Consider the following 17,617-nt stretch of genomic DNA (forward strand, 5'->3'; position numbering starts at 1 on the left):
GTCCATTTAATGTGGGTTCTGATAGTGATGGAATTATCATGACAAAAAAAAAAGCAATAAAAATATGATGTGAGAACCTAATTTCCAAAACATGCCCAAACTTTGTAAATCTTTTTTTTTTTTTTTTTAAACTTTGTAAATCTTAAGGACATCTTAAATACTACTTTCAGCCCCAGGTGTCTCCTTTACAGGGACCACTGGCCAGTGGGAAGAAGCAGGCTGACGAGGGGATTTTGATGCTACATTCTGAGAATAGTGTTATTATAAGGTCTGGAAATGCATTAAGTAGAGAATATGAAAAGTATATAATAAAATTTTTGTATATAGGAAGAACAATTTATATTAGTTAACCTCTGTAGGAAGAAGTAGAACCAAAGAAAAGGTTAGCAAGGAAGGTTCTAGCTGTTGGGAACTTTCAAACAGTATCTAAGAATGAAAAAGCTGCCTTGGGGTGATGCACTGCCCCAAAGAGTGATGACATCATCCCTTAGCAAAGGGGATGGGATAGAGGGGATTCCCACATGGTGTGAGGATCTAGATGAGGTAACTTCTAGACTGTCTTCTAACCTCTAGATGCTAAGCTTCTTTTTTTTTTTTTTTTAATTTTGTTTATTTATGATAGTCACAGAGATAGATGCTAAGCTTCTATCTGTGGTTTGTTTGTTTCACTACAGCACTACTCGATTCCAACTCCTTGCCAGGAATCTATCACTAATCCCAGACTGATACTAAATTATATTCTTGACCAGTAGCTTCAAGGTGGCTTGATCACGAAACTTTTAAAAACCTTTCTGTGAAAGCAACAGGAATCAGGATCATAAAAGAACACTTGAATAGAATGGTTGTCAAATCTGAAGATGCTTACCATGCGGTTAAGTTCCAGTGGATAATTGACAACTCTAATTTGAGTCCTACCCAGTCTCTTTTTTGTTCAATTTATAGCAACTAAATCCTTCCTTTTTGTTTTATAAGGGGGAAGCATCTTCTAATCCCAACAACTGCTCCTCCCTGACCCCACCCTCAGAAAGAGCAGGTATTCATTTCATAAGCATAAACAATCAGTTCTTTTCAAAGACTTACTCATTCCCTGGGTTTGAAGCTAGGCATAGTTTTGATTCCTTGCAGGGATGCAGGGATCACTGGCATTCTTCATGATTGTTACCAAGATTACCTGCAAAGGCCCTGTGTGCCAAAGAATCTTAGAACAAGGACAGAATCTATGGTATCACTTTAAAAGCTACAGGTGTACTTACCTAGACCCTGAGAAGCAACTGGTAGCCTTGAGTAGCATCCGTATTTGAAACTAAAATCCCGTAGCTCAGGAATTTTAGCTGGAACTTGGTAATTCCTTCGAAATTCAGTGTCTGCAGGTCGAGGAAGTAACTTTTTCCATTCCAGAGGCACCTGAGAACTTTCCTTAATCTTCTGAGCTGGGGTGGGGGTACAAATGCAAAAGTTCTTGTAAGCTATTTAAAATAGCATCGTACTTTCATTCCATTTTGCTTCTGGCAGTAGAATCCAATTTATCACACTAAACCTGCTCTTCTTGTGTTAAGAGGTACACTCAATGTAGTTTTTATGGATATTTCAACCAAGAAATAATTTTCTGCTTTATCAGGCACAGGAAGTATATGCTCCAATGATTAGAAGCAGCTCCTAATGAAGATATTGTATGTCAGTTTGGAGTACTGTTTTGCTCTGCTGGGTAGACACAGAGGCATTCCTCATTCCAGTAGGCCTGCCTACTACCTAGGACAGAGGTGGGGAGCAGAGTGAGAGATTTTTAGGTAAAGCCAGGGTTGACATATAAAACATAAGATACCAGTTAAATTTGAATTTCAGACAAATAATGAATAATTTCTTAGTATAAGTGTATATAAGTGCTCATTGTTTATCTAATCTATATCTTTAGTCAAATTTAACAGATCATCCTATGTTTTATGTTTGTTAAATCTGGTAGCCCCAGATGGGCAGTACATATCATTCCCATTACCTGGAAAAGAACCACTTGAAGCTTATCCCTTACCGATGAAGGGGTAAGTAACATTGTCCTCATTGGTGGACAATAGCACTATCATTTCTTTGAAATCACTCTGCTAACAAATATTAATTAAACAAAAAATCATTAAATAGCTATGAAGCACTAAATGTCAGGTTCCACAAGCACTACCAGATTATAGAGGAGTCACATGCCATCTCCCTTAGAATGACTTCATCCTTAATTCTTGCTACTAAGTGTTGGTTCAGAGGCACATTATGTAACACCAACTTTATTCAGGACAAAAATGTTAAGACCATGGATATTATGCACAGTATCCAAATAGTGCCAATTACTATTAAAACTAAACTCGAATCTTGTTCTGAATTCATTTTTCAATAGGTCTTTTCAAAATAAATTCAGATATGTATCAAACAATATGTGACATCATCTACTGGCATCCAAGAGCATTTTAATATTGATTTTTAAAAGATGATCTCTGTCTAGACCAGCACAGTGAGAGAAAGTTTCACTATATGCTGCCTCTTTATTTAGATGACTCAGGAAAAGAGGACGTGGGTACTCAAAGGGCCTTATACTGACCTCTTAAACTGCCCAAGACAAGGTTATAGAGAAGAGGCAACTCTGTGGCTTAAAATTAGGACATCTCTTAAGATTTAAAAAAAAAGATACTTTGGAAAATCATCTGGTATTGTTCCTGGTAAGCACCATCTATAACTTGGCTTTTTGTAAATTACTAATAGCTTTATAGGAAGAAAACAAATTCCTGTTGAAGTACGTGCTACATATGCTTATCCTTCTTCCCTAGAGTTACCACTCATTAGCAAATGTCTTCAGTTCCTAATTGTGCTCTGTGCCAAAATTAAAAATAATGTAGTCACTGTTCTACCTTGAGACAACCTCAAACTAGTGTGATTAGAAAGATATACACAGGAGAAACAGACATGGAATGTGATGTCTTGTATTTGGAACCATGGTTCTCATATGGAGATAATACATCGGACTTACCTGGGAAGGTTTTTCCAAACCACATTTGCTGAACCTCATCCCAGACATTGAGAATCTCTAGAAGTAGGGCTGAGGCACTTAAACTGTGAACAAACTTCCTATGTGCTTAAGAATCACTCCCTCAGAGGCTTTGATAGGTGCTATAGAAGCCCAGAAAGTGTACAATGAGCTCAGTTAGGGGAAGGGAAGGAAAGACAAGAATTAAAAGGATATGCTTTAATGATGGGTCAACACTAAAGCAAAAGGTACACAGTGTGTTTGTGAAGTATGGTCTGGCTGGCAGAAGTATAAGGTATGCAGGGCAGGGAGAAATAGCTGAGGGTAAAGCAGGAGAGGTGAGGAACCAGTTGGCAAAGGGTCCTGAGAGGCTAGTTCACATAGACCATAATGAATCAGTACAGTGGAGCAATTGGGGATGAAGACCCAGAAAAGGCAAAAATCGGGGCCTAGACCTACTGAGTTCCTTTGAAAATAAAGATTAAGCCTTACTCTTCATTGATACCTTAGCACTTATCACAGTAACAAACTTCATTAAATGTTTATTAAATTAATGAGGGAATGAAAGAAAAAAATCAGAAACAATCTGAACCACATGCTAGTGACTACGTGATATATGCTTACAGTAATCTGTAGTTCTTCTCAACTAATGCGTTTATTGCCTTTATAAAATTTCATGCTAATGAGTTTCTTCAGCATTATTAAGAAGAGAAATTCTTTATACAAAGGGACCCAACAACCCCTGAAGTCCCCATAGTGGTATCGAAGTTTGGACAGGCGGATAACCATGACTCAGAGCTAACCAGACCCAATACTAATCACACCTCCAGGCCCTGGACTCCTCCCAGGGAGCCATCCCTGTTCCTCAGGAGCTCAGCTCCCACTGCTTCTTTTCCTCTTGATAACAGTGATACTACACTAATGTAGCTATAGCCCAAAGAGAGAAACTGGCCCATTGAAGATTAGTATGGCATTTGCAGAAAGACCCAATTCAAAAGTATATCTGCAGCAAGGACTATTCAAAACCACTGGGACTACTGAGAACTAGTTCTGCTGTCTTTGTCTGCTGTTCCAATTCATCAGAGCCAAATTCTCCAAGCCTGAATGTGAAAACAAACACCTTTTAGTGCTTTTCACTCATTTGCCTTAATACAATAATGAAAATACAAAGATAAGATATGGCCTCTGCGTTTCAGAAGCTTAAAGCTTTAGAGAAACAGATACAAAAAATGAGAATTACAATATTAGGTGATAAACACTGCAAAAGAGATAAGAATAAGATCTATAAAAACATATGAAAGGGCCACCAATCCAAACTGAGGGATCAGAGAAGACTCCCAGGAGAGAAATGAAGTTAATGGATAGACATAGGCTAAAAGAAGGGAGGGACAGGTGTTCCACAGGAAGGAAGCAATGTGTGCAAAAGGCACAAGGCTGCTGGGGGCATGGTGAGTCTGAGGAAGGAAAGCAGTCGGTGTCACAGAGAGCGTGGAGAGTGGTGAGGGAGAATGCTGGTATAGTGGGAAGAGACCAGATTGTACAGGCTCACATTGCGGCATTTGGCTTCTATCCTGTGGACAATAGGGAGTCACTGAAGGGTTTTCATCTGGAAGGTGACATCATTTTGCACATCTGGAAACTTGCAATGACTATAGTATGGGCTGTGGGTTGGAGGCAACAAAAGTGAAAAAAGGAGCTGGATTAGAGGTCATCTAAGGAGGAGACATGATAGCAGTGGCTTTGGGGAGGAAGAGAAGCAGATGGAGCTAAAAGATTTAGGAGAGACTCTTGGCAGGTCTTGGGTATTTATCTACACATGGGGAAATGGTAATTTGTGCACATTGAAAGGACTTTGATTAGAAGCTTGAAGACATCTTTTAAGAATGCTGACATTTCAAATGTCTTCCCATCACCCTTAATGTTTATCTGAAGTATGGAGGTCTTTTGATTCTATACTCATCTAACTTCAGAAAGTGCACTTCCCATATATTTTTTTCCATCATTCAGCAAATATTTACAGAGCATCTCCTATACACCAGGATTAGACTCTATATACTGAGCTAGATTCTGAGTGAACAAAGGCATTTGGGGAACCCGCTGAAGAGTGGAGGAGGAGCAAAAAAAAAAACAACCAAAAACAAGAATCAGTAAACAAATGACTGGAAAATGCAAGGTGCTAGAATTGTGGCACAGTTCTTTAGACAAAATAGTAAGAAAAGCTCTCACAGGCAAGGTGACATTTAAGCTGGAGTCTATAGATGACACAGTAAAATCACAGAAGCTTGGAGAAGAGCAATGCAGGCAAAAGGGACAGCCTGTACACTGGCTGAAGGTGGGGGAAAATTAGCATCTTATAGGAATTTTTAAAAGGCCATGTGGCTGGAGCCTGGTGAATGAGAGGGAGAAGGAACAGTTAGGAGGGAAGCAAAGTCCAGGCCAACCTTGCAGGATGTGATGAACAAAGAGAAAGAACTGAAAAACTGAAACTTGGATTCAAACTGCAATGCAAACCCAGTGACATAAAGCCATAGAATAATATGATCCAGTTTAGATTCATAAAAGATCATCTATATCATATTTGACTACTCCTTCCCCAAACTCCACTAAAATGATAGTAGATTAGAAGTTAACACATTTTTAGAAGATGGAAATCAAATACAGATGTGCCAACTGAATTAGCAAAATAGAGGAAGCTAAAACGAAATGACTGTCAAAAGGGATAACAAAACCGTGAGCTATTATACACAATAGAACCCCAATAGGTTTCTGTAACAGATACTGGAAAAGGCAAGTACTGTAGCTCAGACTGAAAACAAGAGGCTTGGGTGAAAGCTTATATACAGAGTGGATAGAGTTTCCGCACCATCTTCTTAAGCTCATGCAGTTATTTGATTGTCCTTTCCTAACCAGAAGTTTATTAGGTACAAAACTGAACCAAAGAAGCTCTGTATGCCAGGACATGAGGCACAGTGAAATGTGGGCATAGTGTGATGCTGAACAGAAAAAAGAGAGGGGTTCAGTGAGAATTTGCACAGCAAGCAGGAAGATCCCAGTTTCCTCCCTTATCCTGCTCTCAAAATGCCAATAGCCAAACGTTTATCTCCCTGGAGAAACTGACCTATAAATAGAAGCATTTAGGGGTTTCCTAACAAAAAGAGAGCTTATGACCTAACCATCTAAATCAAGGACCAGCTAACAAGCCCCATCTCGGTATGTAGTTTCCAATCGTATTTTAGTATCTCCCTTGTAAGTTTGTGAAACTTAGAGATTAATATTTTGCATACACTCACTTCAAGAAAAAGAAGAGTCCACGGAATGAGACAATTTTATTGGCATCATAGTAAATCTGCCTCTACTATCTTGTAAATATGAACAGAAGATCAAATTTTCATTAGACCATTGAAACTCTCAAAGAAAATGGAGACAACACAATAGATGAAAATGTTGAAGATTAGGTCTATCATAAATATACTAAATTTTGTAAGAGAATTACTACATGTATAAAACAAGAACAGAAGACTTTTAAAAAATAATCATGTTAAAGGCAGGAGTCTATATATTGCAGTAAGTAGAACTTATTAATTTTATTCTGCAAACAAAAAATCAGCAAGAGGAGGAACAAGAGCTTGGAAATTAAAATTCAATAGAAGATCTACATTAAAAGGTAAAGAATTTTTCAAGTTAGCAGAACAAAAATATAAAGAGAAAGATACTAGCAGAGAAAAGGTAAGAAAATTGGAGGGTCAATCCAACTAATCTAGGAATCCTAGAAGAGAATAGAGAAAAGAAATGGGAGAAAAGTAAGAAGGGACTATGCAGGAAACAATGCCAAGAATTGAAGGACATGACTCTAGCCTCTATAGCCCCTGATTATCCAGCATAATCAAAGACAAAAGATTATTACTAATGTATACAATTGTGAAATTTGGAATGTCAGGAATAAAGAAAGGATCTTAAGAGCTTCCAGAAGAATAAAATACAAAAGGGTCAGGAATCAAAATGGCATCAATTTTCTACAAAGAAATCCTGGATGCTAGAAGACATTGGGAGGAATGCATTCTGAGGGGAAGTGATTATCATCCTAGAATTTTATATCCACCCAAACTATCAGACAAGTGTAAGGAATTAAAAAGGACATTTCCAAATTGGGAAGAATACACTCAGAAAAGTTCTTCATGTGCACTCTTGCTTAGGAAACTGCTGGAGATGGGCTTCAGCAAAACTGAGGAAGAGGAAACAAGATCCAATGCAGGCAGAGGCCAAAGCAATTCCCCAGAATGATGAGAAAGGAAGTCCCAGGGCACAGTTGGGCTGCAAACCCACAAAATAACTAGTCTAGATTAGAGGATAATGATGGAGGGTGTCAGAAACATCTCTGGGAAAAATACTAGAAGTGGTAGAGTGTTTGAAACTGTGTTTTGAAAAAAATCTTGGTAAGTATGTGCCAAAGTATTTGGAAAAGATTAGTGACAGGCACATCAAAAACTAAGGATGTGAAACAAAGTCAATTATTAACTCTGATAAGTACAAAACAAAACAAAAAAAAAGAAAGAAAAAGGAAAGGAAACAATCATAAAATACCACCTGGCTCAGCAGTGAATATTTACATAATCATATCATCACAATATACACATTAGCAACTGAATTGAACAGAAATTGTAATATAATTATTGAGTGAATGGATGGAAGGGGTATAAGAAAGAGTTTCAGGAGAGCCAAATCCTCAACCACCATAATAGGAAATCAATAATAATACCTAAAATTGATGAATCAAAGGTAGTAGTTATATGCATATTATTTTAAAATATGGAGGATTACATAAGAAACAGATGAAACGATTGAATTGACTGCTAGTAGGGAGTAGGGTTAAAGAACAGCTGTTATTTTGAAATAAGCCTTTATTTGATTTCTGTGTATGCATGCATTCGTTTAATGAAAGTTTTAATTTTTAAAAATAGCAATAATTGGAAACAGCATGTTTAACTTTACCTCTTCATCTTTGCCAGGCTCTTTTATATTCATTTTTCATGCCCAGGAAGCCTTTCCTGGTCCTTCCCCTCACTTTAGGTTACATGTTCTTCTGTGCGCACCCACAGCATTACCCACACGCTGCACCTTTTTATACTTGACTATTTTTGTTTGCTAAATTGCCTTTTTCTGAGTCTATACTGTGAGTTCCCTGATGGAAGAGACTGAATCTGTGCTGTTCACCACTACAACTCCACTGCACAACATATAACCAGAGAAAGGAGAAATATGAACACATTTACCTTTTGCTCTGTCCACAAAGTCTCTTCTAGTATTGGAAATAAACTGATTTGATATTGCCTTCTTAACCTCTTCTTCTGTAGCAGCGATTTTCCAAGGGAGGTAGCTCTTTATTGATGCTGCTGATTGACCTTGAGGTAGTGTCCAAAGAAAGAGGTCCTATCAATACAGACACAATTTTCAGGAAAATCCATATGGGTTCACCTAATGCAATGAAGACTATGTGTGCTTGTGTGTACATATTCTTCTGTATCCTTTACATCCAGATATCACACTGCAGTGTATACAGGAGCCTATTCCAACAGGAGCCATCAGTTTACCCAGCTGTAACACAGGTACTTCATAATTTCTTTGATTTTTCTTATGGAGACAAGAAAAAGTGATTGCAAAGTCCAAAGAGTTATACCTGCAACCAGAAATCTCCAGCTGAAACCAGAGAAGACCCATGTGAGTGCTAGCTCTAGCTGTAAGTGCCCAAGAAGCAGACAGCCACTGCTTCCCCTCAGAGCCCCAGGCTTCAAGAGATACCTGCCTCCCATGGAAAGGCCTCAGAATCAGCCTATAGGAGGCGGGAGGGCAGGTCCTCTCTCCTGCAAAGAAATTTTATGATTATGACGCTTGAAACCTCCAGCATCTCTCTCCATTTTTTCACTCTCTCATGACCTTATTTCCTATTTCCCTGAGAAAATTGAAGCCATCTGATGAGAACCTCCACACACACAACCCACCATGCCACCACCCAGCTACCATACCCACACTCCCTTATGCTGTGATGGGAGTAGAGCAGCAGGTGCTCCTAGCAGGGCCCATGGGCCCTGGTGTGCCACAGGCCACACATTTAGTCTACTCTGGCACATGACCCCTACAATTTTCACTTCTCTCTTACAACTTCAATTTCTCCCTCTCTTTGGGATCATGGCCGTCAATATCCAAGCTTGCCTTCACTTCTCTTAAAAAGAAAACTCCCTCTTCACCCTACTTTCCCCTCTAATTATTAAGATATGTCTCAATTTGCCTTTATATTGCAATTCCCCAAAATAGTTACATATATTCCTTGTCCCCAAAATGTGTCTTTTAAGTGTCTTTAATCTTCAGGGTCCCTCTGCATCCTCTTCTTTCCCTTTAAATCCCTCTATTGAAGAAACCAAGACATTCAATGTGTAGAGGTTCCCACACTCTGGATTTTGTGGAATGCATACTCATTGTGTAGTTTAGCAAGTTTCTCTATTCCCTGTATTTCCTGCAATTGACAACTAGATCCGGAGACTGACTTACACTCAGAATACATCCGTCTGGCAAGACTATTTGGCAAGGAGGACTATAACATACAGCTGTTTCTCTTTGTGTGCTGTTACCAGCTGTTAATGCTTAATGTCTAGATTAATAGATGCAAAGGGGTGATATTCCAACTTTTTTTTCATTTATTTGCTAGAATATGTTTATAAAGACACATTTTCCCTCATCTATCATTTAGTTTACACACAAATGTGTTTATAAAGATACATTTTCCCTCATCTATCATTTAGTTTACCAGTGGCATAGTTCATATAAGGCAAGGGATAAAAGTTTGATCTTTTCCCCATTGTCAGTTTTTAAGATAATGAATTGGTTTCTTATCCTCTGAAAGTGTCCCCAACTTTTTAACAGAACTCACAGATTTAAGCATGTTTGATGTATTTCAATCTATTGCATATATTATCCTTATAGAAGCTCAAATTCTGGGCAGCCCGGGTGACTCAGCGGTTTAGCACCACCTTTAGCCCAGGGCATGATCCTGAAGACCTGGGATCAAGTCCCACATCGGGCTCCCTGCATGGAGCCTGCTTCTCCCTCTGCCTGTGTCTCTGCCTCTCTCTCTCTCTCTCTCTCTCTCTCTCTGAATAAATAAATAAAATCTTTAAAAAAAAAAACCTCAAATTCTTTTTGGCCTGTGAGCAAAATTTCATTATAACTCTAGTAGTTTTTTAATGGATATTTTGCTCTGTGGCATGACAAGATGTTCCAGACTCATTTTGCACATTTCCCAATCCAAATCTGGAATTTAGCCAGTTCTCCAAGAAGCCCTCCATCTCACACTAATCAAGCATTCTTCCACCACAACAGCTCTTTCCAAGGCAACCAATGACCTCCATTCTGCTAAAGCCAATGGCCAATCTATCCTCATCTTCTTAAACCTGCTAGCAGCATTTCACACAATGGTCAGTCCTTTCTCTTCATTTTCTTCACTTAGCTTCCAGTACAACACACTCAGTTAGATTTTCTCCTCTACAACTGACTGCCCCTTCTCAGTCCATTTTGCTACTTCTTCCACTGGCCTCTTAATAGTGAAGTGCCCCAAGGTTCATTCCTTGAACCTCCTCTGTTTTCTAGCTTGATGATCTCATCCAGTCTCATTTTATTTCGAATACATGAATAACTCCTATACATCTTCAGCTTAGACGTCTCCCTCAACTCAGATCCCTATATCCAATGTCCTCCTGTAGATCTCCTGTTGGAATTTTACCAAGACACCTCTAACTTCACATTCCCGCACCTGAACTCCTGAGTGTCCTCTTCAGTCTTAAATATTCTACATTTTGTTAATGACCACTCTATCCTTACCACTGTTTAGACCTAAATCCCTGGAGTCATTCTTGGCCCATCTCTCTGCTCCCCATCTCACATTTTTTACATCAGAAAATCTTATTTACCTATAAAATATATTTAGAATCTGACCATTTCTCCCAACCATGCCTACCACCTTAGTCTGAGCCATCAGTGTTTATCTCCTGTACTATTGCAATAGCTTCCTAACCAGTATCTCGCCTTCCACCTCTACTCTCTTATACTCTACTCCTGACCAGAGCGATCCTGTTAAAGCATAATCATGTGACCCCTCTTCTCAAAATCCTGCAGTGGCTCCTCATATCTTTCAAAATAATAGTCACAGTCCATACAATGGCCTATAGTGCTCTACATGATTTATTCCCCCCACTTCAGCACACATCTATCCCTCTCCCCCTCCCAACCCTCCTCCTCTTTGTTTTCTGTTCTCACCTCCCCCTCCTTCTCACTGAACTCCAGCTACCAAAACTTCCTTGCAATTCCTTAAACACCAGACACACTTCTGCCTAAAGGCTTTGCCTTTGAAAGGATGAGAAGTTCTCACCAGAAATATCAGCATGGCTTTCTCTCTCACCTCCTTCAAATCTTAGTTTGAAGGTCACCATCTAAATGACTCCTCCCTAAATTATCCCACATAAAATTGCAGACCCTTACCCCATCCACTCCACTCTGGATCCCCCTTTCCCTGATCATTTTTTTCCCATAAAATTAACACTTTCTAACCTTTTATGGCACATTAAAGTTTGCCTGTGTGTTATATTTATTATCAGTTGTCTGTCTCCCCCTACAAACGTGTAAGCTCCACAAAGATAAGGGTTTTTTCCTGTTTTGTTCACGGCTACATCCCCAGGCTCAGAAGAGGGCTTGGCACATGCTGGGCACTCAATAAATATTGGCTGCTTAAACAAGTAAATAAAAAGGTTGTACAGATAACCAGTCACTGCCTGAAGGCTTTGCCCTCCCAGAACATTGCTAGGCCCAGGTAAATTGTTTTTTTTTTTTCCGGTATCCTGAACAGGAATTGCAGTCACCAGTGACCTCTGGTGGGATACTCCATGGATAGCAGAGATAATTTACATGATGATAGATTGCTCTATATCTCTTTCCCAGACATTTCAGATACCACATCCTTCAGGCTTTCCTTTAGGAATGCTCCTTTGTCTCCATTTACTGCTTCCTTCTTTACCCTACACCTCAAACCTACGGATTCCCCAGGACTTCATCAGGCACACCCATCTTTATCCTCTACATGCTCTCCCTGGTAGTGCTAGTCTTCTGAGGGCCCTCCTATATATGTAAGCCCTGCAAGCAAAAGGTGCCAGTGAACAGAATCAGCTGCAGAGTCCTGTAGTCACTGATTAAACACTGACCCACCTCCAGCCCATTTTCCACCTGACTGTCCACACTGGGATGCATCACAATTGCCACCCGTATATATCAGCCGGCCGTTGTTTCCCACCACCCTTTCCTTGAAGGAGCTCCAAACCACTAGTCTACACTTTAACTCCCAGGGCAACTGTTCTTTAGAGGCAGATCCTCTCTCTTAGCAAAGAAGGTGCACCTTGCTAGCCTCATCCTAGGTCAGGCCCTGAGCCACAGCCAAAACCATTCAACAAAAACAAATAAGTAGCAGGTAGAGAGGGTGCAGCAGAGTAAACAAGGCAGCACACGCTCAACGCAGGTCGCAGGTCAAGGGGAAGGGCATTTAGGTGCTGGAGCTGCCGCCACCTGGTGTGTAACCCTCATTGGTTGAAAGTGCACAAGGCAGTCTGCCCCGCTACCACTCATTGGCCGAGAATGCACAGGACGCCCTACCACTCGAGCTCTCTTTGGCTGAGAGCCTTCAACAACACCTAAATGGAAAATAAATGCTTTGTGTGTATGTGTGGATATAACACATACATAGTATAATATTGTAACTGACTGCTTTACATAATTTTAAAATCTTAAGGCAAATATTTAAGAGGTAAACTCATTAAAATAAATGGAAGCATGAGGAACCAAATTAAATCGGGTATGTGTTTATGTTCTAATTACTCCCAAGTCTACATCTATAGCTCTCCTCTTCCACACAAACTCCAGACCTACATACTCAACTGCCTGTTGGACATGTTTTCAACCAACATGTCTTTAACTGAACTCACATTTCCCCCATGCCCTTTCACACCAAACCTGGTCCTAACCCATGTTCCAGCTCAGCAAACAGCTGCAGCATACACCCAGCCATCCAAGTCAAAAACAGAAACTCCATCCTTCATTCTTTCCTCTTCCTTGTGTTTTATATATTTTCAGTCACCAAATCCTGCCCTTTCTACCACTTTAGTGTCTACTGAATGCATCCAGGTGGCTCCATCCCACATGGCACCATACCAAGGGGGTAGCCAAGTAAATGAAACCCTTTACTATAACTGAATATTGCTTTCTATGGTGGGAGAAGGGTACGGAAGTCAGAGGGAATATTAGTTGCTTCCATCTGGAGGAGAAGGGAATTAGAGATAGCTGCACCTTGAGGAATGTCTGAATTTCCTTGGTGGACAGGAGAAGGGATTCCAGACAGAGTAAACAAAATGACAAAAGATCTGGTAGCTGGAGAACACATAATACCAAACACAAATATTTGTGAGCACCAGCATTATTGACAATATAGCCAAAAGCTGGAAACAGCCCAAATGTCCACCAATAGATAAATGAAAGAACAAAATGTGGTATACACATACAATAGAATATTCTTCAACCATAAAAGGGAGCCATAAAAAGAAATGAAGTACTGATAGATACTACAATGTGAATGAACATTGAAAGGATTATACTAAGTGAAGAAGCCAGACACGAAAGGTCACATATTGTATGATTCCTCATAAAAAAATATCCAGAATAGGTAATCCATAGAGCTAGAAAGCAGATTGGTAATTATCAGAGGCTAAGGAAGAGGAAAGCAGGATGTAATTTCTTAATGGGTGTGGAGTTTCCTTTTGGGATGATGAAAATGTTTTGGGATGAGATAAAGGTGGTCGTTCCAGAACATTATGAATGTACTAATTGTCAATGAATTCTTTATGTTACAATGGCTAATGTTATGCCCCATGAATTTAATTTCAATTTTTAAAAGTCTTTTTAAAATTTTGGAGGATAAGGGAGAAGTGGTTACAAATAAATGTGAGAAGGTGGGCAAAAGTAGTATAAGAAGGACCATAAGTATAGATGAAACATTTGGGGACATATTCAAATTCTCATTCTGTATGGATTACTGATACTGTATTAAATTCTTTTTTTTGATACTGTATTAAATTCAATGGATATGTAGATATTATCTTACTTGACTGGGGTGAAATTTGTGGCTCCTGGTTCTTCTTGAAGTCCCTGTTTTGATCAAATCTTCTTTAGAAGGAAATTTCCAAACATACTCATCATTGTACTGTGTCTGATTGGGAATAGGATCACTAAGGGAATATGTATATCCTAGTCTTCTGATACTTTTTTGGCTACAAGAAAAGACAGTGAAAATCAGAATGAGGGGTTAAATACCAAGTCTTACAGCAGTACACATGTCAAATAATTTAGCTTGTTACATTTTTTTTTTAAGATTGGTTAGTTTAAGACTTTATGCCAGAAATCACTTAACTTCCAGATTCCCTTGAAAAAAAACAATTTTGTGTCTTAGGATGGCTCTTAACAAAAATATGGGAGACCTAAAATGGAATTTAAAAGAACAACCATCTGAAGTTCATTAATTCACTTAATTTTTTAAAATGCTTGTACTCTCCTGTATAAACAGTATTTCAATGTAATCAAATACTTGGTGAAGAAATGTTTCTCTCTATGGAAGTATTCCAGTTAATTAAAGGAAGATACATAAGAACTGAGATACCACTAGTTTGCAAGGCCCTAATAAAACCATGCATCCAGGCAATGATCACCAGTTCCTACTCACAGTCCAAGAAGAGAGTCCACCAGCTATTATGTGCCCTGGATGGACATACACAAAACCTATTAATATTTTTGTCAAAATACCAAACTTGAATCACATGAATTTGGAATATTAGATTACAGGAAATACAGGAAAAGAGAAATATTATTTAAAATATATATGGAAATAAAATAAAATAAAATATATATGGGAATATATGGGAAAGAAATATATATGGGAATGAAATCAGAAAAATCCAGAACAATTATCTGTTTCAAGAAAGAAATTCTTAGGGGAAAAAAAAAGGAGAATCTATAGATTAAATGAGGTTAAAAAATATAATGACCAAGTGCAATGTGTAGAATTTATTTGGATTTAATTTCTAACTGACTAATTATTTCTTTTTAATTATGAGACATTAGTGGGAAATTTGATTGCTGACTGACCATTTGATATTAAGAAACTATTCCTTTTTTAGCTGAGACAGTGGTATTGTTGCATATCTTTAAAGAGTCCTTTTCTTTTAGATACACATAAAAATAATATTTAGAATTAAAATGATATGATGCCTGGAATTTGCTTCAACATTACCCAGCGGGAAGGCTGGGTGGAAGATATATATAAAAAGTGTCCATGTGTTGATTATTGCAGCTGGATAATAGCTAGGGATTCATTGCATATTCTTTTGTGTATGTCTAAAATGTTTCATATTGGCTTTTTTTTTTAAAGAAGCCTGGGTTGAACTCAGGTACTGTCTATAAGAAACCAAACATCTAGAAAGTGGGATACATCTGGATGATGGACTATTTTACTTGTCATTCAGATGTGTAGGTTCAGCTAAAGTAATCAAAGGCACATGAAGATTTTCCAAAGGCAACACAGTACAAATAAAATCGCTTTAAGGGAATTGATTTTCAGATCTCCACCCCTCAATGTACTCTTTCTTAATGCGCCTCTGCCTGAGAACAAACCTCCAGATCTCCACAGGTGTTTTCTATCCCACACCTTTCACCCTTCCGCACATCATGATAGGATCTTACATCAGTGCAAGACACCTCTGGGTATAAGCCTCTGAGGTCAAGAAGGTTGCCTCATGAAGAGAAACTGTTAGTGGTTCCAAGGAAGGAACCTTGTAATCCGAATTCCATACCCCTATCTCCTGCTTGCCTCTGGAGGTCTGAGAGGGTGAGGAGGGGCGGGTAAAAGGGAGGGGGATGCCATATTCTAACCAGGGCATGTGGTCTATGTGGGATGTCCTGAATTTAGGTATGCTGTAGAGTGCTATAGCTAAGAGCAATGTCTAGTTTTTCATTTCCTAACAATTACAGAATGTTCAGCTCCCTTTAGGGAGAAGCATCTGAGAAGAGAACAGGGAATATAGAGTGCTTCAAAATGGCCCTTTCCCCCACATATTTAAAATTAAACATTTTTCCAGCTTAAAAAAAATCCCTAGGACATGTCATTCACTAGAAAGAAAAGCATCTCTGAATAGGTAAAGCAGTACAGGGTGGTAATGCTGATTCTTTTGAACACAACCAGAATCTTTTCTGGGACCAGAAAAAGACTACCAGATTCATACTCACTGGATAAAACTGGTACATAAAAATGTTATTTTTTTCCTTCAGATTTTGTATTCATCATTCAATAAGGTACTTAAGTCTCATTTTTTTAACCCAAACATATTATGAAATATTTACTCTAATACAGCCAGTCCTCATTTTATTTTATATTGTAAAATATGTAACAATACATGGAAGTAATATGCTGACTTGCCAGACCAATTCATTTTCAGCATGTAGAACTTTCTCTTTCATTAAGTGCATAATACATGTTTGATTTGTATCTATAAGGGAAGATAGATGTTACCTGAATCTATTGTGGCAATCATTTCACAATGTATGTAAACCAAACATCATACCATATGCCTTAAACTTATATGTTGTGATGCATGTTAATTATTCCTTAATAAAACTGGGAAAAAATATTAAACAAGTTTCTTCCAAGTGAAAGAGTAACTGATGTAATTGAATAGTCATTTGTTAAGACGTAGCTTTTCAGTATACTTCTCAGAAAATGAGTTAGCAAATAACTCAGTAACTGGATGACATATCATCTAATTATTTGCTTTCAATAAAATCGAAAGAGTACCCAACCAAGTTGTCAGCTGCTCAATCATAAAAATCACCTTGTAATTTTTGGCATATAACTCAGAAAGAGTTCAAAGTCTTGAATGACAATCCCACACTTAACTCCTTTCATTCACAGTTCCTCATGTGAACAAGATTGCTCAACAGTAGCATCTATAAATTGAAAAATAAACACCAGAAGCAGAAAAAAAATTGATGCTGAATGCAGTCTCGTTCCAAAAATAATAACACTTAAAACTGGATACATAAATTAATTTCAAACAGAACAGTCACATTTATCTCTTTAAGATGCAATTTCAAAAAATTTACTTTCTGTGTTTAGTAATTATTAACATTTGTAATGTATTTATTGCTTTGAGCAATCATGTACTAAAAATAATTGTGATAACTCAATACTTAGGGTCACGTAACATGTTTAAAAATTAATTTCAATTAATATACTAAAAGAATTTCAACAAAGTATAATGGAGTGATCAATAAATTGCTTTCAAACAAAATATATTACAGCAGATTAAAATTCTTTGGAGGAAGTGGAGTGGAATAAGAGAGTTCAAGAAGCAAAGGGAATGAAATAAATGGCCTATTAAAGAAGGTGCGTATTTTTCAAAAAGATCATACCAACTATCAATTTGTTAAAGTGTTTAGATTACCCATTGGCTATATTTTGTTTCTGCTGACTTCATAGTT

At 38.2% G+C, this 17,617-nt stretch overlaps 1 protein-coding gene across 4 annotated transcripts in view; it reads right to left on the bottom strand.

Moving 5' to 3' along the window:
• Nucleotides 1-17,617, bottom strand: part of TEX26 (testis expressed 26) — a 31,398-nt gene that overhangs the window by 6,066 nt on the left and 7,715 nt on the right. For 3 of the 4 annotated variants that reach the window (XM_038573342.1, XM_038573343.1, XM_038573345.1), the window contains 3 exons: nucleotides 14,193-14,358; nucleotides 8,275-8,431; nucleotides 1,254-1,430 (listed from right to left, as the gene is read on the bottom strand). In XM_038573342.1, coding sequence (XP_038429270.1) covers nucleotides 1,254-1,430; nucleotides 8,275-8,431; nucleotides 14,193-14,358 — 500 coding nt within the window. Of the gene's footprint in view, nucleotides 1-1,253; nucleotides 1,431-8,274; nucleotides 8,432-14,192; nucleotides 14,359-16,968; nucleotides 17,084-17,617 lie in introns of all 4 variants that reach the window. The other variant, XM_038573344.1, reaches the window with a different exon arrangement.

Source organism: Canis lupus, chromosome 25, assembly GCF_011100685.1.
Source record: "Canis lupus familiaris isolate Mischka breed German Shepherd chromosome 25, alternate assembly UU_Cfam_GSD_1.0, whole genome shotgun sequence".
Classification (NCBI taxonomy): domain Eukaryota; kingdom Metazoa; phylum Chordata; class Mammalia; order Carnivora; family Canidae; genus Canis; species Canis lupus.